General features: G+C 40.1%; 1 protein-coding gene across 3 annotated transcripts in view; it reads right to left on the bottom strand.

The window, feature by feature from the left end:
• Positions 1-12,609, bottom strand: part of NAA15 (N-alpha-acetyltransferase 15, NatA auxiliary subunit) — a 72,816-nt gene extending 60,207 nt beyond the window's left edge. For 2 of the 3 annotated variants that reach the window (XR_009490951.1, XM_005217568.5), the window contains exon 1: positions 12,241-12,571. Coding sequence is in view for 2 of the 3 variants with exons in the window: in XM_005217568.5 (XP_005217625.1) it covers positions 12,241-12,294 (54 nt within the window). In the remaining variant the exon portion in view is untranslated. Of the gene's footprint in view, positions 1-12,240 lie in introns of all 3 variants that reach the window. The other variant, NM_001191319.1, reaches the window with a different exon arrangement.
• Between the last annotated feature and the right edge of the window lie 10,845 nt (positions 12,610-23,454).

Genomic DNA, 23,454 nt, shown 5'->3' on the forward strand with positions numbered 1-23,454 from the left:
TTGGAGCAGGAGCCACCTCGAAAGGAGGGACTGTCGCGTGAAAGCTGGATGGCGAGAGAGCACTGAAGACAGAGGCCCTGCTAAGTCAGCGCAGGACACGGGGGAGGGGGACTCAGTTCATTTTTATTTATTATTTTTTTAATAGTTTGATAGTTTCTGCTATTTAGGCCGTGGTTGGTCTTCATTGCAACACATTTCTTTAGTTGTGGCAAATGGGTTTAGCTGCCCTGTGGCATGTGGGATCTTAGTTCCCCAACCAGGTATCAACCCAAGCCCACTGCACTGGAGGGCAAATTCTTTACCACTGGATCACCAGGGGAAGTCCCGAGAGGACTTATTTTAAAAACTGCATTTGACTACAGCAACAAAGAGGGTATTCCTGAACTAAGAGACTGAAGAAACCACCCAACCTCACCCCAAAATAAAACTGTCTGTATTGCTGATACAGCAAAGCCCATCACAAATAACCTGAAGAGAAAAAAAGAACTCAGCATCCATAGCAAATTACTTACACAGAATTTTTAAAAGTGAAAAATTTGGGCAGATGAAAACACATCGAAAACTATAGCAATAAAACTATATTTTATAGTTTTATTGCTATAAGGAAAGATGTAACACTCCATCACAAATAGGAAATAACTAAAAAAAGATGCAGACATAAAAGAACATCTCAAATCAAATACTCAAAATTTTAAATAGTGAATAAAAAGTTTAAATAACATGAAAAAAGTGAATTTAAAATAGAAAAAAAAAAAACACAAAACCATCTCAGAAATGAAGACTAAATTATAAGATATACAATATAAAAGAACTGAAGGAAACAATATAAAAGAGATGCAAAGATCCAATAAGCAAAGGTCACTGAAGAATGAAACAGCTGAACTAATATTTGAACTAATATTCAAAACTATAATTACTGACTCAAAGAAAACATCAATCTACAATCTGAAAACACATACCAGGGAAAATTTATCTAGAATAGTCAACACAGAGACATAACTAAGTAAAATAATTCAATTTTACAGATAAAGAAAAATTCACATCTTCAAAAAAGACCACATCATCAACAAAGAAAAGAAAACCAGGTTGGCATCAGCAACATATAAACAAGACCATGGCAGGGCAGTCATTATTAAGAAATCTAAGAATATGTGAGTCAAGCTATCCTTCAAACATCAAGACGGCAGGAAAGCACTTTTAACATCTAAGCCCTTAAAAGGTTTCCACAAGCGGGGTTGAGGAATCTCTACTAAACAGTAAGTTTCATCCAGCCAAGAGACAATAAAACTTCAGAAAAAGGTCAGTCACTTAATATTAACTCTATTTATAGAATTAAATCTAAAACAAAGGTATTGATGAGAGTAGAATATACATAAAATGGCATGTTCTCACAAGTAATAAAGTCAAAGGAAAAGAGACTAGAAAAAAAATTGAGTAAAGTAAGTTCATTCACACGTTAATAATCACAGCATAAAATCCCCTCCCCTCCACACGCCTACATAAGAAAAAAGAGAACTAAAAGAATTTTACTTGTTTTGGCCACACCTGCAGCTTGAGGGACCAAACCTGGGCCCAGAGCGTCAAAGAGTTGACTCTGAACTGCCAAGGACTGGAGTCCAGGGTCAGCTGGACTGCCAGGGAAATTCCCAGGAATTTTTAAAAGTATACATATAAAAGTAACTCACTAAAACAAAAATATAAACCTCCTTAAAAACCAAAAAGTATACAAAACAAAATAAAAATATTTTTAAAAATTACAAAATAAGTAACATAAAACCAAGATAAGGTCAATTCAGTAGAAAAGGTAACATCTTTCAGACTATACCTATATTACACATTTACTAACACATACGCTTTAGCACTTACCAAGGACTTTTATACATATCTCACTACCTGACCAGTAAAGTAGGACAGAAAAATACTGTTTTTCTCTTTTTATTCAGATTTACAAACTAACGCTTAAAAAGCATAAAAGATAAAGTAAAGCAGTCAGGATTAAAACCCATCATCTTAAAACACAAATTGAAGAAACATGTAATATTTTATTTCCTGCTTTAAAAGTGTTACTTAGCCACCCGTTTTCAAAAATCTTTAGAAGGAATTAGCCTGAAACTTTTGATATTCTGGGTACAAAGCTTCTTCGAACAAAGAAAATGTCTGAAGAAGTTTAAGTCTATTTAATGGCAGTGGCAACTAAGTTGGCAACGAATGTGACACTATCTCAGGTACTTGATGCAAGAAGTTCTGGTTTGCTGCTAAGTCGCTTCAGTCGTCTCCGACTGTGTGCGACCCCATAGACGGCAGCCCACCAGGCTCCGCCGTCCCTGGGATTCTCCAGGCAAGAACACTGGAGTGGGTTGCCATTTCCTTCTCCAATGCACAAAAGTGAAAAGTCAAAGGGAAGTCGCTCAGTCGTCTCTGACTGTTTGCTACCCCATGGACTGCAGCCTACCAGGCTCCGCCGTCCCTGGGATTCTCCAGGCAAGAGTACTGGAGTGGGGTGCCGTTGCCTTCTCCGATCTCAGGTACTAGATGCAAGATGTTCTGGTTTAGTAAATGACGAACAGCAGAGTGAAGGAAGAGCTACTCAGACCCAGGCTGTGTGATCTCTAAGTTCACGTTCGGCCACTTCCAGAATACTAGTTTTGAAAATACATATTTGCTCCAACACGATTGATACTTACAGGCATTTTGAGCACACTAAATTAGAGATGGCAAGAATACACAGAACTGTACAAAAAAGAGCTTCACGACCCAGATAATCACGATGGTGTGATCACTGACCTAGAGCCAGACATCCTGGAATGTGAAGCCAAGTGGGCCTTAGAAAGCATCACTACGAACAAAGCTAGTGGAGGTGATGGAATTCCAGTGGAGCTATTCCAAATCCTGAAAGATGATGCTGTGAAAGTGCTGCACTCAATATGCCAGCAAATTTGGAAAACTCAGCAGTGGCCACAGGACTGGAAAAGGTCAGTTTTCATTCCAATCCCAAAGAAAGGCAATGCCAAAGAATGCTCAAACTACCGCACAATTGTACTCATCTCACACGCTAGGAAAGTAATGCTCAAAATTCTCCAAGCCAGGCTTCAGCAATATGTGAACCGTGAACTTCCTGATGTGCAAGCTGGATTTAGAAAAGGCAGAGGAACCAGAGATCAAATTGCCAACATCTGCTGGATCATGGAAAAAGCAAGAGAGCTCCAGAAAAACATCTATTTCTGCTTTATTGACTATGCCAAAGCCTTTGACTGTGTGGATCACAATAAACTGTGGAAAATTCTGAAAGAGATGGGAATACCAGACCACATGATCTACCTCTTGAGAAATCTGTATGCAGGTCAGGAAGCAACAGTTAGAACTGGACATGGAACAACAGACTGGTTCCAAATAGGAAAAGGAGTACATCAAGGCTGTATATTGTCACCCTGTTTATTTAACTTATATGCAGAGTACATCATGAGAAACACTGGGCTGGAAGAAACACAAGCTGGAATCAAGATTGCCGAGGAAAAATATTAATAACCTCAGATATGCAGATGACACCACCCTTATGGCAGAAAGTGAAGAGGCACTAAAAAGCCTCTTGATGAAAGTGCAAGTGGAGAGTGAAAAAGTTGGCTTAAAGCTCAACATTCAGAAAACGAAGATCATGGCATCCGGTCCCATCACTTCATGGGAAATAGATGGGGAAACAGTGGAAACAATGTCAGACTTTATTTTTCTGGGCTCCAAAATCACTACAGATGGTGACTGTAGCCATGAAATTAAAAGACGCTTACTCCTTGGAAGGAAGGTTATGACCAACCTAGATAGCATATTCAAAAGCAGAGACATTACTTTGCCAACAAAGGTTCGTCTAGTCAAGGCTGTGGTTTTTCCTGTGGTCGTGTATGGATGTGAGAGTTGGACTGTGAAGAAGGCTGAGCGCCGAAGAATTGATGCTTGGACTGTGGTGTTGGAGAAGACTGTTGAGAGTCCCTTGGACTGCAAGGAGATCCAACCAGTCCATTCTGAAGGTGATCACCCCTGGGATTTCTTTGGAAGGAATGATGCTGAAGCTGAAACGCCAGCTGAAACTCTCCACCTCATGTGAAGAGTTGACTCATTAGAAAAGATTCTGATGGTGGGAGGGATTGGGGGAAGGACAGGGAGGCCTGGTGTGCTTCGATTCATGGGGTCGCAAAGAGTCGGACAGGACTGAGCGACTGATCTGATCTGATCTGATCTGTAGGATTTGTCTACCAGAAATAGTAGTTGAATCAGAAAACTGCACGTAGCTGAAATGAGCCAAATAGGCATGCACAGCACTGACACACACCTCAGACATCTAAGCCCCCTCAATTCATCTCGTGGGTTACCAGTCACAGCCATCCACCTCTGCTGTTACAACTTTCTCTGAGATTTAAGGTAACTTTCCTTCCATCACTTCACAGTAATTCACCAGCTGCAATACTTGACACCCACTTCTACAAGTAAACTTCCAAAAGGCAGTATTTGTATTACAGTATTTACATTGTTAGCCATTTTACATATGTAAAACTGTGCTCTCAGTTTTATTAGGTTCTTATCTTGGTTTCTAATTTGTTATCAATGAATTTTTTAATTGTTGTGGCCCAATTCTATTTTTCCCACAAGCTCTGTGGGTTATTACCTGATTTTAGTCAGCAATTGCATAATGCACTGACTTTCAAGAACTTATGTCCTGATATAGCACAACTGGCTATATATAAAGCAATTAGAAATATACTTTAAATAACACAATCGTAAGTATTGTTTATACTTATTACAATTTCCTCAAAAGAGTAAAACAAGGTTTAGATCAGCTAATATGGGGTTGGGGGGAAGCCTAGCGCAGAATCTAGCTCAAAATAGATGAGCAATAAATGCCAAGTTACTACATTTTCCCTTTCTTAAAGATTCTTAGTTCCAAAGCACTGATAACCAAAGGTGAAAAACAGGATACCATATTAACTGAAAGCCATTAACATAGGAGAACATTTTTTTTCTTAAATCAGAACCACCACCATGTATGGAAGCACACAACCAACTCCAGGGACTTTTTTCCCCCAGGTCTATATTCTTAAAAGTAAACTTTCATTTCTCCTTTCACACACTATCAGATAAAACACCTCTTACAGATTACACACAGAAAGTTCAACTATCTCCTCTATAAAAAAAAAAATCTTTAAGATTAAAATTATCAAACAAGATTGTAATTGTCTCAGGAGGTTTTAGGTGAAATTTCAAAGGATCTCAACTGAAAATGTGTTCATATTATTTTACTTATGAAAGAAAATCTCAGTGGAATACAGCATATAAGGTAACAAAAACACTAACATCACCATCAGTTATTTTTATATTTCAATTTATATTTTACTTTTAAATAGCCAAAAAAATTGCTTTTATTAATCTATAATGGATTAATTCTATAATAATGGAATTATTTTAGTTTCAAATTAAGTAGTAAAAATACAATTCATACCTTACCCACGGACAGGGGTGGGGGAATCACATACAACACATCAAACTAGTTTTGTTTTGCTTTTTAAGTTACAACTTTAATACAAGTTTGTACAGCATGCATCTTAAAACAGCTTAAATGTAAATGCACTGCTGACATTCCAGGGAAATTCCCTGAAGTCAAGAATAAGGTTTTCCTTCCCTCCATATTCTACTATATACACTAAGGACCATCACTTGTGAATCTCCACTTGTTCTTCTTACCATCAACACCAGCAACTGACATTATTTCTGAGATCATTTTTCACTAAAAATCTTAAGTTTTTCTCTTTTCAGTAGGGCTATTGCCTACTAACAGACAGCAGAGTTGTATTAACATTTAGATGTGAATGCTGACAGTTAGCTAGGCTCACTGATTAAACGGCTTGCTCTGCCACACCAGCTTGCCAGCAAGCCTTTCTCAAACTCCAAGAATTCAATTTGATTTTTAAGTTTTCTAAAAAACACCTACAAAGCAACTCTACATTACAAATGTTCTCCCTTCTAACATTTTATATTCCTGTCTCATAATATCATATACACTGGTCCTCAACCCTGACTTTATCAGAATCAGTTTTAGAGCTTTATGAAACTACAGATGACTTACCCAACAGGGTCCACATGATAAACATCCTCATTTAATCCAGGTACCATTTTCCCTCCAATGCTAACGTAACCAAAAAAGAAACAATAAAAATTTTCTCTTGTGCTTTTGTGATGGGAGAAAGACCATGTAAACAAACCTAATACTATGATTCATTCATAAATACAACTTCCAAGGCTTTACCAAGTAATACAGGTTCTGCCTGATATCCTACAATTACCTCATATAATACTCTATTCTACAATGCCAAGGCCCAGGTTAACTCCCTTCTCCAAAAACCTTTACGCAAGCACAAAATCCAAAGATAAAGATTTCTCTCTCTTGCCCTGTAGTCACTGTCTTCACGCTCACTTCATGCAAAAATATGTACTGATTAACAAAGTCCCTATTCTCATAAAACCTACATCTTAATTATAGAAGACATGTGATAAATTTCTTGTATATATATATATGTGTGTATACACACACACACACACACACACACATATCAGATATGTCAAATAATGATAAGGAGAAAAATACAGCAAGGAAGAAAATACACAGATGAGTTGAAGAGGGCTTTTGGTCAAGGAAGGCCGCAATATAACATTTAGAGAATATCTGAGCAAAATTCTATCAATAAAAGAAATAAGAGAAGAAATGAGCCATGCAGGTATCTGGAGGACAAAATTCTGAACAAACAGCCTCTGTATATGATCCCTTCTATAACCTAGCTTTTTATGTCCAAAAGCACTTTTATGAACAAAGAAAATAAATTTGAATCAATGCTTTCTAAGAAATGCATTATCAGAAGCAGAAATATTCAAGGAAACAAGAATGCACACTAAACAAAGAGATCCCTTCTGTTAAAGCCAGTTGGCCAATAGCTTTCCTGTCCATCAATCAAACAGAGCACCCATGTCTGCCTCTGTGGAAACTGCTTTTAACCAGTCTTCAAAGTTAACAGTTGGAATGGCAACTCTTTATCATCAAATAACTTAGTTTGTATAATCCCCAGTAAAGGTTCAAGACTGCAAGGCTTTGAAATACTCACAGAATCGAACATTAAATTCAGGTTCCTATTAGCTTTTGTCTGCTTTTCTACACATATAGTGTTGTCTATTACAATCGAAAACTAAAATGTAGTCATTCATTTTTTTTAAAACCCGAATACTCTATTCCCCAAATATCTGCACAAACAAGTATTATAATCTACTCTCTTAACCCAAAAGCATCATTTCTTAAATATTTCATGTTTCTAAAACAATAAAGCATTTAAAAATATATATGCTTTGTCAATTCACATAAAGACATATACTTATGTGTGTGTTCACCCTACACCCATTCCAGTAAGAATTTAGGATAGTTAAAACAAATTAGTGAATTTGCAACATTATCAGTTTTTTCTTCTCATAAGACTTTTTAGACTTTTTATTAAAAGCATTAAAAAAAACCAAAAAACTTTAAAAGTATGTTGTGCCTTTTAAGAATATAGTGTTTATTAAGAATATAGTTATGCAAAACTGCATTTCATTTCCTAATTCACCTTTAAACAAATTCATTCTAGTTCAAACGTTTGATTACCTACTGTATACAGAAGAAAGGGGACTTCAGAACAGCTAAAACTTTGTATTAATTTTTTGTTTTCATTATATTCTAAACATATACAGTACAGGCAAAGTATATTAAAGCAAATTTCAAGGTTACTATCCACACTCAGTTGCCAAACTATTATTGTCACACAGAAATTAAAGTCAGTTGACCTTCCCATGTGCATATGGAAATCTCCTTGTTAACAATTCCTAATTTTAATTTAGTTCATGTGCAACTCAATCCAACCTACATATCATTAACTGTAGAAACAGCACTTTTTCCAAAAGCAATAACTAAAATGAAATAATTTACCTACAATATTTTAGGTACCCACAACATGTGTAGCCACCAACAATTATTAAAACTCCTTTTAACTAATAAAGAACTAGATGGGTGTAGTATAAGTGCCCTGAAAAAAGTTTCATTCCTTACACTAGCTGTTAACTTTAATCTTAGTGTGTTCCTTAATAAACATGTCCCTATCTTGAAATGCTTTGAGACTAGAGAAGGATTCTACAAGTGCACTCACTGTTCACTGTGGCTATGTGAATTTAAATTAATTAAAATTAATAACTCAGTTCCTCAACCACACTAGCCATATTTCACGTGTACAACAGCCACAAATGGTTAATGGCTATGATAATGGACAGAACAGATACAGAACATTTCTATCATCACAGGGAAGTTCCAGTGCACAATACAAAGAGTAAGCTTCCAATAAATTGCAAATATTATCACCATGCTATGCTAACTTCTCTTACCACTTTTCTAGGAAAGAAAAATTTTATCCATTAGACTTTTAACTAAAGACATAAATCATTCAGGCTATAGTCCAAAAATAGATTAATGCTGTACATATTTTAAGTACTTCGCACTTAAGATTTTTTTTTTTCTTACAGTTCACACTAACATCTAAAGAGAAGAGAAAATAAAGCAAAGGCACTAACAGTCAACAAACTAGCTTCACTGCAAGGTATTAGGGTATGTCCAACTACTTTTCCAAGTGGGCTAAAATCTAAAAAGGTGTGGATTTCACTCTACCCTGGCAATCTCATTATTCCTACGCTTAAGCTATATCCCAAGAAAGTCGTGTAAAGATCTGGTAATGCCCCTCAAACTATTTAGATAAACAAATAGCATCATGAGTAGGCAAATACACATTTGCTAATAACTCAGTTTTCCAAAGTGTTAAAATGGTATGTAATTACAACAACAACAAAACACCTCTGGCAAACACAAATAACTCTTCTTTAAACTCCCACATAATACCACGTTAAATTCATCACCTGTTTCTTCTGTAGACAAATTAAGACATATTTTGCAGACATTTTGACCAACTCATGGCAGGGCTTTAGCATTTCAGAACACAGCAGAGTAAAATGGGGGGAAAAGATGGGCCAAATATGCAACAAAATTGAATTTCAGATACCAACTAGACTAGAACAAGCCAGGAAAATCCACTACAGAAATTCTGAAATTTTTTTACACACCAACGTGTAAACCAGGTTTCTTTTGAAAAATTAAGTCAAAACATACTTCATTATTTTGAAATCAGTGTTTCAAATTTTTAAAAAATACAAACTAATTTCATTCTTATACAACTTTACTACGAACAAGCAGGATACAACTAACAAAGCACTAGCTGAGAAACTGAATGCTAATGGAAGGATTTAACAGTTACTAACCCTGCAACACTTGATTACAAGGTATGCAAACTTTTGGGGGGAGGGGGGCAGGCGTTGAAATCAAAAGCAGTAACTACTACAAGTACTGAAGAAGCAGAAACAACTTAGTAAGAGCAAATACTAACCACACTTCGGTTAGTGATATTTTCATTTTTAATGTAAGAAAACAATAAGGAAATTATATTCCGTTTCATTTAATGATTTTTACACTTCCTCTGCATACACTTTATAACAAGAAGCCCTTTAGCACCTTGATTTTAGCAATGAATTTAAGGGACTTCCTCCACTATCACCAAATAATTTTCTTTTTAAGTTTAAGATGTTTAATCAAAAACTGTTATGCTATGAACTGTAAAGAAAACTGTGGTACATCCACATCGTAGAATTCTACTCAGCAATTAAAAAGAACAAACTATTGATACACTCAACAATCTGGATGAATCTCAAGGGAATCTGGTTACTTACACACACACACACAAAAGGCTAATCCTAAAAAGTCATGTACAGTATGACTCTTTTCAGTAAACATTCTTCAAATGACCAAATTATAAAAACAGAGAACAGATTAGTGGTGGCTGCCAGTCTCAGGTTAGAGGAGATGGGAGGAACAGGAGAGAGTGCAGTTCTGAAACGGCAACAGAGGGATCCTTGTGCTCGTGGAACTGTTCTGTATGTTGACTGTAATGATGGTTATGTAATCTACACGTGTGGCAACACTGCAAAGAACTAAATATACACACAAATTAGTACAAGTAAAATGGAGAAACCTGAATAAGACTGGCAGATTGTATCAACGTTATGATATTGAACTATGGCTTTGCAAAGCATTAGCAGTGGGGAAACTGGATAAAGGGTACAAGGTAATCTATTATTTTTTTAAATTATGTGCAACTCTACAGTCAAGCTCAAACTAAGTTTTTTTTTTAAGTGCTGCCCTAACAATTAGGAAAATTTAATAAACTGGATATTAGACAATATCAGGGAGTGATTATTAATATTCTTATGGTTATACAAAATGATATCCTACTCTAAGAGGATGCTTTGCTGAAGCATGTAGGGATGAAGATCAGACCAGCAATTTCCTTTTAACTCTTGTATATGTGTGAGGACAGAGAAAAAGCAAATCTGGCAAAATGTTAAATGTTTACAGAATTTACAAGGGCTCCTTGTACTCCTCTCAACTTTTCAACTTGAATTTTTTAAAAGTAGAATTGGGGAGGAAGATTAACGACAAACTACTATCCTAAAACTATGTTACAGTCGAACCTACACACCAATTACTCCTTTAAAATATATAAAAATAAACTTCTGGTGAAATAGTGATACAGTCCTACATACACTCCATTAGTCTAAAAACAAAAAAATTGGCATAAGGTAACTAAGAGTTACACCGTATTGGATGTAACTTTCTTACATGCGTTTCCATACTTAATGACTAAATCTATAGGCAAATGGATGTTTCTGTAAAACCAAAGTTAGTTCAACATGGGTCTAGAAAACCCGGGTCCTTGGAGTCGTTATACTTTTCAAACAAACGAAATACACTTAAATTGCAAAAGGAAAACACTAACACTTTCGTAACACATACTCCAAATTTTAAGACTTAAGTTTGGTTGTTGTTGCTCAGTCTCTAAGTCGTGTCCGACTATTTGCGACCCCATGGATTTCAGCCTGACAGGCTGCAGTTTGGCAGTTTGGTAAACGTAGTTAATTCTTTCAAAGAAATGTCTGCATGAAAGCGGCAACCCACTCAGCCAAACAAAAGCGTGCTACAGAGTGTTAATTATAGCACCTAAGCTACAAGACATTCTACAACGTAAACAGTGGCTCCAAACATCATCTTATTAATGTATTTAAAAAAAAAACAATGCAAACTGCACATATCTGAAATGCAGGAAATTATCGAGCCTAAGCTACCGTCAAAAAGATCCATTTCAAAAGTTCTTATATTCTCTTTTCTCTGCTAATTTCTTGCATCCGTTAAGTTAACACACTTCAGTCTATAAGAAACCCTTGTCTAGAACTTCTCAACTAAAAGCTTACGTGAAGTTAACACACTTCAGTCTATAAGAAACCCTTGTCTAGAACTTCTCAACTAAAAGCTCTCAACTTTTCACTTCCTACTGGACCGCCCCCTCGCAATGGGCCCCACCTCCAAGGAGGGTGATGAGGTGGGGCTGTTTCCCGCTCGGAAACTAAGAAATAAATGTCTCTTCCCTACTCCAGAAGGAGGGAACGAGAGAGGCTAAGAAGCTGGAGACGCAAGCATCCCTACTGACTACCAGGGTAGTAGTTTAGAAAGCTTCCTCTCCCCTTCCGAACGCCTTTCTTCCTTCCCTCCTCCCAGGTCAATCAGTGACCCCGAGTCGGGCGGGGACAGGTGAATCCCAAGAGGAGAGTAAGAGGGAGGGACGGACCATGGAGGGAGAGCCGCGCTTGGGCAATGAATGAGCGGTGCGGTATCCGCACCACCTGTTCCTTCCAAGGGTGCCACCCTGGCCTGCCGGCAGCGTTCCCACACCAGCCGGGCCGCCGCTCCTGCCCCTGTCGCCCGGCTCCCTGCTGAAAGCAGGCCTCTCCTCCCTTCGCTCGGGACGAATGAGAACCGGTCGTCTAGAAGCTGGGAGCAAGGGGCCTACTCCGGAACCACGGCCTTCGGAGCGTGGGGACGGGGAGGAGGAAACCTGTGGTCCCGGGCGCGCGGGCCATAGAGGGAACCTCAAGGAAGGGACGAAGGAGTGCATTCAGCCTGACTAGGAGTACGAAGGCGGGGTCCCGGGCGGGGGTGGCCCGGTGCCCGGTGGGCCGAGGTTAGGGGTGACAGGCCCGTGTACCGGCTAAATCCTCCTCGCTGCCTGCCCGAAGCCTCACACTTACCAGGATCCGCTTGAAGAGAGCGTTCTCCTTGGGCGGGAGGCTCACGGCCGGCATCGTTCCGGCTCCTCCCGCTGCTCCCGCCACCGCCCGGCTCGGTCAGCCTGTTTGTCCGGCCGCCGCCGCCGCCGTCGTCCTGGCTGCTTCAGCCTTGATTGCCCGGATCCACCGCCGCCACCAGGCTTCAGGTGTCACCGCGTCGCCCAACCCCGACACCCCCTTCCCCTCGTAGTCTTTTTTTCCTTTCTCACTTAACACTGCCGCCGCCTCCCCCCCCCCAACGGGTCTCCGTCGGCGGTTCACGTGGTAACTGAACAGACCGACAGAGGCAGCCAAAATGGCGGACGCCGAGGGCTTTCCCACCCGGGTCACACCTACTAGCGCGCAAGCGCGATGACCTCCTTTCCCCACCTCCTCTGTCCCGGAGCTTGCTGGGAAACCTGGAGGCCGTCGGCCCGCGGAGGCCTTAAGGGTATCGACAGGCCCCGCCCATCCTTTCGGTTTCTTGTCCTGGAGGCGCTGGGGAAGCATGGGGAAAGTGACCGGCTGCGGTTCCGACCGCCTCAGCATCGCGTCTCCACTGCTAATAGCTAGATTGGCCTTTCATTCATTGGGTAGGCTCTCCCAATGTGTATAATCAGAGTTTGAGCCTGAAGTGCTAAAATGCGGGTGTTCAAGAAGCGCTGTGTTTGATCGTGGACAAAGTGCCTGGTTGAGCAGCAGAGGTGGAGACTTGTAAACTGATACAGAGAGGATGGAGCTTAATGGAGTCTGAAAAGCGTGAAAAAGTTAACCAATTAAATGGGCCTGGCTGGGATATCCAGGATCTACTTTGTTACTTTAAGAGGACCCTGGAAAGGTAGTCAGCCAGATCATATTTGCACTGCCAAAGAAACGTCTGAAGGTTAAACTGTGTGTTTCATTTTATCAGCGAGTTCATGCAATGCAGTGTTGGGTCACCTTGGGGTAGTGAAGAATTCAAGGTCACTGAATCCCTTGGAGCTGGCTTCAAGCAAGTGCTTAATACTCTGACTGCCCGTCACTAGAAATCCTTAAATCTTAGGAAGACGAAAAGTATCTGGCAAGGATACTAGAGAACTGCTGCAGTAAGCAAGGTCAGACTGGATACCGAATAGAACCTCTTCGAAGTCATTTCACTAAAAATCGACAGTGAAGCTATTTTAAAAGTGGCATTCTATCAATGACTACAAATTTTCACATCATGTGAACAATTTATATCCTTGATTGCTCTTGATTATCTCTCTCCAGATCCTGAATTCCATCAGTAGTAGCATTTTTTACATCGAGTCGTTAAATAATACTTCCAGTAGCTTTGATCTTTTAATCATAGTTACACAGATATTTTGCTGGTTTTGGCTTGCTCTTTAATGCACCATGGAAGGTGTGAGTTGAGTAAGATGTTTTCCTGTGGAAAAATCTGGGACTAATACTTGGGTTTTCTGGCTGTTATCTTGAATGTCCTCTCCTTTTGCCTGGGTCACCAGTAAGATCGTTGCAGTCAAATCCCAGAATTACTTCCAATTCTGTGATCTCTTTAAAAGTTCCATTAAGAAAATCTGGGTATAAGAAACAGTGTTTGGGTTTTGAAATATGACCAGTTTTTTAACTTTAATTTTAAAAGAAAAAAAAAAAAACTAAGAACTAATTTAAAATTCATAAAATACAGTTGTTATTTAGTGATAACCTTCAAACTTCACACCCCTCCTCCACAGGTTTTTCAACTATCTGAACTATTAAAAAGTAGAAAAATTGTGTAACTCAAGGTGATAATTTTAGCTTAGCTTCTCACTTGAGTTTCCAAATCTCTAGCTTCATATCTGAAAGTACTTTTAGCAATATTATTTGCTATATTTTTCTAAATTTCTCCTGTAAATAATATTCTGTTTTCACCATGGGGGAAGAAAATTTCTGATCTTTGAAACAAACAGTAGTTTCCACCAGAAGCTGAGTAACTGAATAGATGAGCCAGCAATATAGTTTGGCAAATATGTTCCTTTTGGCTGATGACAAATAACAATATTTAAGACTCAGTGAACACTACTCTGATTCAACATTTATGTGAGTTACATCCTAGTTCAAATGCACCTACTGATAGTTGGACCACACAGTTCGTGATTTGATAGCCGGAACTCAAGAAAATGTCTACTCTGATAGATCACCGCTATTTGACAAATAGAAATCCCATTTAACAGGTTATACTCTGCATGACAGCTATGTAGGGAGTTAACACATCCAAGGCTAGATGTGAGGTGGTGACGATGATGATAATGGTTAGTTCATTCATCTTACCCCATGTATTTGCATATCACTTTTGTGATAAATCAACCAGAACCAGATGGCTCAGCGGTAAAGAATCTACCTGCAATACCAGAGCTGCAGGTTTGATCTCGGGTGGGGAAGATTCCCAGGAAAAGGAAATGGCAGCCCACTCCAGTATTTTTGCCTGGGAAATCCCATGGAGAGAGGAGTCTGTTGGGCTCCTGTCCATAGGGTTGCAAAAGAGTCGGACACAACTTAGCGACTAAACAACAACCATAAATATATAACTTTGCAAACCTTAATTCTACAAAAGGGAAATGTAGAGTGAAATTCCTCTGTCTTAATATATGTAAGATGTTCTCTATTGACACTTTTAGATCTTTACATATTTAAATTTTATAGAAGGAAACAAAAGAAATCTATGTATTTGCCACTCAACGTTTACAAAATATTAACATTCTGTGATTGCTTCTTTCTTTTAAATAAAAGCTTTCAGATACTTCCATCCCTGTCTAGATTCTGAATTTGGTGTATAGTACTCTCATGCTTCATAAATCAATAAACAGTTGTTCGGTCACTAAGTCATGTCTGACTCTTTACAACCCCATGGACTACAGCACGCCAGGGTTCCCTGTTCTTCACTGTCTCCCAGAGTTGGTCAAATTTATGTCCATAGAGTCAGTGATGCTATCTAACCATCTCATCCTCTGCCGCCCCTTTCTCCTTTTGCCTTCCATCTTTCCCAGGATCAGAGTCTTTTCTTTCACATCAGGGGCCAAAGTATTGGAGCTCCAGCTTCAGGATCAGTCCTTCCAATGATGACTGCTCAGGGTTGATTTCCTTTAGGATTGACTGGTTTGATCTCCTTGCTGTCCAGTTCAGTTCAGTCATGTCCAACTCTTTGCGACCCCATGGATTACAGCACTCTAGGCCTCCCTGTCCATCACCAACTCCCGGAGTTCACTCAAATGCATGTCCGTTGAGTTGGTGATGCCATCCAACCATCTCATCCTCTGTCATCTTCTCCTCCTGCCTTTAATCTTTCCCAGCATCAGAGTCTTTTCCAATGAGTCAGTTCTTCGCATCAGGTGGCTAAAGGATTGAAGCTTCAGCATCAGTCCCTCCAATAAATATTCAGGACTGATTTCCTTTAGGATTGACTGGTTGGATCTCCTTGCAGTCAAAGTGACTCTCAAGAGTCTCCTCCAACACCACAGTTCAAAAGCATCAATTCTTCGGTGCTCTGCTTTCATCGTAGTCCAACTCTCACGTACATGACTACTGGAAAAACCCTAGCTTTGACTAGACAAACCTTTGTTGGCAAAGTAACGTCTCTGCTTTTTAACATGCTCTCTAGGTTGGTCATAACTTTTCTTCCAAAGAGCAGGTGTCTTTTCTTTTTTGTGTGTCTTTTAATTTCATAGCTGCAATCACCATCTGCAGTGATTTTGGAGCCCAAAAAAATAAAGTCTGTCACTGTCTCCATTGTCTCCCCATCTATTTGCCATGAAGTGATGGGACCAGATGCCATGATTTTAGTTTGCTGAATGCTGAGTTTTAAGCCAACTTTTTCACTCTCCTCTTTCACCTTCATCAAGAGGCTCTTTAGCTCCTCTTTACTTTCTGGTATAAGGATAGTGTCATCTTCATATATGAGGTTATTAATATTTCTCCCTGCAATCTTGATTCCAGCTTGAGCTTCATCCAGCCCAGCATTTCGCACGATGTATTCTGCAAAGTTAAATAAACAGAGTGACAATATATATACAGCCTTGTTGTACTTGTCAGTAAACATGTAGGAAGTAATTTTATTTTTCTATACTGTTTTCAGTTCTTGCTTTACTTTAACCCTCCCAGAAGATGTGAGTTGAGTGAAAAATCTGGGACTAAAAATTTGGTTTTCCAGCAACACAGATAGACCTGGAGATTATCAGACTAAGTGAAATAAGTCAGACAGACAAAGACTAATATATGATATTGCTTATATACAGAATCAGATCAGTCAAAGAGTCGGACACGACTGAGCGACTGATCTGATCTGATATACATAATCTAAAAAGAAAAAAATACTAATGAATTTATTTACAAAACAGACTCACAGACTTAGAGAACGAAATTACGATTACAAGGGGGAAGTGAGAGGGGAAGGGATAGACTGGCAGTCTGGGACTGACATATGCATATTACTATATTTAAAATAGATAACCAACAAGGGCCTACTTTATAGCACAGGAAACTGCTAAATATTCTGTAACAACCCAAATGGGAAAAGAATTTGATAAACAATAGATACATATATATGTAAAAACAAAACAAAATCATGATTTTTTTTTTTTTTTAGCTGCTAACTCTAATCCTTTGCCTGGGTCATAAATAAGGTGTTAGCATTCAAATTCTGGAGATGCTTAAATGAATGTCATGTAGCAGCTTCTACCAAAATATAGCTATTAGCTCCTGGATGGAATTGCTTCATCAGGATTCTTTTCAAGATGGAGTTCTACCTACAGCTGCCTACTCCAAGTGTAGGGTTCCATCAGCTCTAACACACTGAGAGAAATGTGCTTATACTTCATCACTTTCCCAAAATATACACTAGTAAAAGGATACGGGGGCAAAAGAAGAAAACGGCCTTTTTCCAATAGCAGTAGTGAAATTTAGTAATTTGCCTAATGGGTGTGTGTGTGTGTGTGTGTGTGTGTGTGCGCGTCGCTCAGTCATGGCTCTTTAAGGTCTGACTAAATGTGGCTTCTGTTCCAACTTGTTGGAGTCTAGCAAAAGCTGTGTCAGGAGAAGCTTCCAAGGGATGGTGTAGAAAGGATATACAACTGACAGGTTGCTGAGTGGACAAGAAGCCAACAAGTTGAGAACCAACAACTGACTCAGCATGTTAGTCGGGTGCTTTGCTTACTTGAGCATGAGCCCAGGAGGCTCAAACTAGGGTACAAACTATAAAGTGACCTGCAGTGTAGCGATCTCTGTAGCCACCAGTTAAATGTAAAAATGAACCAAACATCAAACAACTATTTTACTCTTCAGTCAATAATTTTTGGTTAAAAAATTTTTCAATAACATTGCTAAAAAATACATAGAAGGAAAAAGAAATTTGCTAACATTTATTTTGTCTTTAACATGAACCTACATGACATTATGTTTAAAAGATTAAAGTATTAAAATTTATTATTTATTTAGTTAGTTCGGTCACTCAGTTGTGTCCGACTCTTTGCAGCCCCATGGACTGCAGCATGCCAGGCTTCCCTGTCCATCACCAACTCCCAGAGCTTGCTCAAACTCATGTCCATTAAGACAGTGATGCCATACAACCTTCTCATCCTCTGTCGTCCCCTTCTCCTCCCGCCTTCAATCTTTCCCAGCATCAGGGTCTTTTCCAATGAGTCAGTTCTTCACATCAGGTGGCTAAAGGATTGAAGCTTCAGCTTCAGCATCAGTCCCTCCAATAAATATTCAGGACTGATTTCCTTTAGGATTGACTGGTTGGATCTCCTTACTGTCCAAGGGACTCTCAAGTCTTCTCCAACACCACAGTTCAAAACCATCGATTCTTCGGTGCTCAGCCCTCTGTATAGTCCAACTCTCACATCCATACATGACCACAGGAAAAACCATAGTTTTGACTAGCCGGACCTTTGTTGACAAAGTAACGTCTCTGCTTTTTAATATACTGTCTAGATTCGTCATAGCTTTTTGTCCCAGGAGTAAGCGTCTTTTAAATTCATGGCTGCAGTCACCATCTGCAGTGATTCTGGAGCCTAAGAAAATAAAGTCTGTCATTCTTTCCATTGTTTCCCCATCTATTTGCCATGAAGTGATGGGACCGGATGCTCTGATCTTAGTTTTTTGAATGTTGAGTTTTAGCCAGCTTTTTCACTCTCCTCTTTCACTTTCAAGAGGCTCTTCAGTTTCTCTTCGCTTTCCGCCATAAGGGTGGTGTCATGTGCATATCTGCCGTTGTTGGTATTTCTCCGGGAAATCGTGATTCCTGCTTGTGCTTCATTCAGCCCGGCATTTCTCTGCATATGTACTCTGCAGATCAGTTAAATTTTCCACAGTTTGTTGTGATCTACACAGTCAAAGGCTTTGGCATAGTCAATAAAGCAAAAGTAGATGTTTCTCTGGAACTCTTGGTTTTTCTATGATCCAATGGATGTTAGCAATTTAATCTCTGGTTTCTCTGCCTTTTCTAACTCTTCTTCTGCCTTTTCTAAATTATTTCTTTTACCTGTACATATTTTTACATGGTCTTAAAACATCAGTTTGAATTGAGAACTAAATGCATTAAAAATTTTCGTTCAAATGTAAAAGACAAAACCTATTGGTCAGTATACTAGGTATCAAAGAAAATGAAGTCACTCAGTTGTGTCTGACTCTTTGCAACCCCATGGACTGTAGGCCTTCCAGGCTCCTCCATCCATGGGATTTTCCAGACAAGAATACTGGAGTGGGTCGCCATAAGAGATCAGCAAAAGCAAGTTGTTTACAACTCCCAGGTATGTTGTAAGCTTCCCAGGGACCTATAGCGTAGGTGTTCTGTTACAGATATAAAACTGAGGCATAGAGTTTAATCTGCTTCAAAATCATTTAGAATGACTCTTTGAACTTGGCTCTTTGAGCCTGCTCTGCAGCTCTTGGCCTCAGGGGACTGTTTAAACCTGTTAGGTAGGGTGAGGAGGATAGATCTGGAGCCTAAAAACCTCAGTCTAAGAGTCCCTGTTTCCCCGAAAGTATGATCTTGAATTGATCAGGGCACTTCTAAACTATTAGGATTCTCTTTTCCTCACAGGGTTGTGAGGATTTACTATGCTACTGCGTATAAACAAACTCTGGGAACTGTAAGAGGTCCTCTCAAATGTAAGGTATAATAATAGGTCAGGGCTTCCATGGTGGCTTAGAGGGTAAAGCGTCTGCCTGCAATGAGGGAGACCCAGGTTCAATCCCTGATCGGGAAGATCCCCTGGAGAAGGGATAGGCTACCCACTCCAGTACCCTTGCCTGGAAAATCCCATGGACGGAGGAGCCTGGGAGGCTGCAGTCCATAATAGGTCACCTTGGATAAATAGCTTGTCTTCTTTGAGCTTCATCTATAAATTGAGAATAACCACAGCGTGTTATGTGACTGCTGTGAAGGTGAAATGAGACCATGTATATGATCACATCAGATCAGATCAGATCAGTCGCTCAGTCGTGTCTGACTCTTTGCGACCCCATGAATCACAGCACGCCAGGCCTCCCTGTCCATCACCAACTCCCAGAGTTCACTCAGACTCACGTCCATCGAGTCAGTGACGCCATCCAGCCATCTCATCCTCTGTCGTCCCCTTTTCCTCCTGCCCCCAACCCCTCCCAGCATCAGAGTCTTTTCCAATGAGTCAACTCTTTGCATGAGGTGGTCAAAGTATTGGAGTTTCAGCTTTAGCATCATTCCTTCCAAAGAAATCCCAGGGCTGATCTCCTTCAGAATGTACTGGTTGGATCTCCTTGCAGTCCAAGGAACTGTCAACAGTCTTCTCCAGCACCACAGTTCAAAAGCATCAATTCTTCGGCGCTCAGCCTTCTTCACAGTCCAACTCTCACATCCATACATGACCACAGGAAAAACCATAGCCTTGACTAGACGAATCTTTGTTGGCAATGTCTCTGCTTTTGAATATGCTATCTAGGTTAGTCATAACTTTCCTTCCAAGGAGTAAGCGTCTTTTAATTTCATGGCTGCAGTCACCATCTGTAGTGATCTTGGAGCCCAGAAAAATAAAAGTCTGACACTGTTTCCCCATCTATTTCCCATGAAGTGATGGGACCGGATGCCATGATCTTCGTTTTCTGAATGTTGAGCTTTAAGCCAACTTTTTCACTCTCCACTTTCACTTTCATCAAGAGGCCCTTTAGTTCCTCTTCACTTTCTGTCATAAGGGTGGTGTCATCTGCATATCTGAGGTTATTGATATTTCTCCCGGCAATCTTGATTCCAGCTTGTGTTTCTTCCAGTCCAGTGTTTCTCATGATGTACTCTGCATATAAGTTAAATAAACAGGGTGACAATATACAGCCTTGATGTACTCCTTTTCCTATTTGGAACCAGTCTGTTGTTCCATGTCCAGTTCTAACTGTTGCTTCCTGACCTGCACATAGGTTTCTCAAGAGGCAGGTCAGGTGGTCTGGTATTCCCATCTCTTTCAGAATTTTCCACAGTTTATTGTGATCCACACAGTCAACGGCTTTGGCATAGTCAATAAAGCAGAAATAGATGTTTTTCTGGAGCTCTCTTGCTTTTTCCATGATCCAGCAGATGTTGGCAATTTGATCTCTGGTTCCTCTGCCTTTTCTAAATCCAGCTTGCACATCAGGAAGTTCACGGTTCACATATTGCTGAAGCCTGGCTTGGAGAATTTTGAGCATTACTTTCCTAGCATGTGAGATGAGTGCAATTGTGCGGTAGTTTGAGCATTCTTTGGCATTGCCTTTCTTTGGGATTGGAATGAAAACTGACCTTTTCCAGTCCTGTGGCCACTGCCGAGTTTTCCAAATTTGCTGGTATATTGAGTGCAGCACTTTCACAGCATCATCTTTCAGGATTTGGAATAGCTCCACTGGAATTCCATCACCTCCACTAGCTTTGTTCGTACTGATGCTTTCTAAGGCCCACTTGACTTCACATTCCAGGATGTCTGGCTCTAGGTCAGTGATCACACCATCGTAATTATCTGGGTCGTGAAGCTCTTTTTTGTACAGTTCTTCTGTGTATTCTTGCCATCTCTTCTTAATATCTTCTGCTTCTGTTAGGGCCATACCATTTCTGTCCTTTATTGAGCCCATCTTTGCATGAAATGTTCCCTTGATATCTCTGATTTTCTTGAAGAGATCTCTAGTCTTTCCCATTCTGTTGTTTTCCTCTATATCTTTGCATTGATCGCTGAAGAAGGCTTTCTTATCTCATCTTGCTATTCTTTGAAACTCTGCATTCAGATGTTTATATCTTTCCTTTTCTCCTTTGCTTTTCGCTTCTCTTCTTTTCATAGCTATTTGTAAGGCCTCCCCAGACAGCCATTTTGCTTTTTTGCATTTTTTTTCCATGGGGATGGTCTTGATCCCTGTCTCCTGTACAATGTCACAGACCTCATTCCATAGTTCATCAGGCACTCTATCTATCAGATCTAGGCCCTTAAATCTATTTCTCACTTCCACTGTATAATCATAAGGGATTTGATTTAGGTCATACCTGAATTGCTATTGCTATTGCTAAGTCACTTCAGTCGTGTCCGACTCTGTGTGATCTCATAGACGGCAGCCCACCAGGCTTCCCCATCCCTGGGATTCTCCCGGCAAGAACACTGGAGTGGGTTGCCATTTCCTTCTCCAATGCACGAAAGTGAAAAGTGAAAGTGAAGTCGCTCAGTCATGTTCGACCCTCAGCGATCCCATGGACTGCAGCCTTCCAGGCTCCTCCATCCATGGGATTTTCCAGGCAAGAGTACTGGAGTGGGGTGCCACATACCTGAATGATCTAGTGGTTTTCCCTACTTTCTTCAATTTCAATCTGAATTTGGCAATAAGGAGTTCATGGTCTGAGCCACAGTCAGCTCCTGGTCTTGTTTTTGCTGACTGTATAGAGCTTCTCCATCTTTGGCTGCAAAGAATATATATAATCAATCTGATTTCGGTGTTGACCATTTGGTGATGTCCATGTATAGAGTCTTCTCTTGTGTTGTTGGAAGAGGGTGTTTGTTATGACCACTGCATTTTCTTGGCAAAACTCTGTTAGTCTTTGCCCTGCTTCATTCCGTATTCCAAGGCCAAATTTGCCTGTTACTCCAGGTGTTTCTTGACTTCCTACTTTTGCATTCCAGTCCCCTATAATGAAAACATCTTTTTTGGGTGTTAGTTCTAAAAGGTCTTGTAGGTCTTCATAGAACCGTTCAGCTTCAGCTTCTTCAGCATTACTGGTTGGGGCATAGACTTGGATTACTGTGATATTGAATGGGTTGCCTTGGAAACGAACAGAGATCATTCTGTCATTTTTGAGATTGCATCCAAGTACTGCATTTTGGACTCTTTTGTTGACCATGATGGCCACTCCATTTCTTCTGAGGGATTCCTGCCCACAGTAGTAGATATAATGGTCATCTGAGTTAAATTCACCCATTCCAGTCCATTTCAGTTCACTGATTCCTAGAATGTCAACATTCACTCTTGCCATCTCTTGTTTGACCACTTCCAATTTGCCTTGATTCATGGACCTGACATTCCAGGTTCCTATGCAATATTGCTCTTTACATCATTGGACCTTGCTTCTATCACCAGTCACACCCACAGCTGGGTGTTCTTTTTGCTTTGGCTCCATCCCTTCATTCTTTCTGGAGTTATTTCTCCACTGATCTCCAGTAGCATATTGGGCACCTACTGACCTGGGGAGTTTTTCTCTCAGTATCCTATCATTTTGCCTTTTCATACTGTTCATGATGCCTATAAATCATATGATGGATTAATGCACAGTTCCTGGAACACCAAAATCAATCAAACTGATTCAACACACCTTCATTTTCACTTATCTGGTTCACATAGGAAGTGCAGTGAAGTTGCTCAGTCATGTCCGACTCTTTGCGACCCCATGGACTATACTCCTCCATCCATGGGATTTTCCAGGCAAGAGACTGGAGTGGGTTGCCATTGCCTTCTCCAGGAGATCTTCCCGACCCAGGGATCAAACCCAGGTCTCCTGCATTGTAGGCAGACGCTTTACCATCTGAGCTACCAGGGAAGCTCACGTAGGAAGGTTTTGGTAAATCCCTAGGGTGGGGGTCTGAAATAAACTCTCAGAGGACAGAGAACTGGCTAAACTACCTTCTCCCCTATCCCCTCCTGCCTTGCAGTCATCCTCTTCCTAACCCCACTTCACAGAATGAGAACTGAGGACAAGGGTCTAAA

The sequence above is a fragment of the Bos taurus genome, chromosome 17 (genome assembly GCF_002263795.3).
Source record: "Bos taurus isolate L1 Dominette 01449 registration number 42190680 breed Hereford chromosome 17, ARS-UCD2.0, whole genome shotgun sequence".
NCBI lineage: Eukaryota > Metazoa > Chordata > Mammalia > Artiodactyla > Bovidae > Bos > Bos taurus.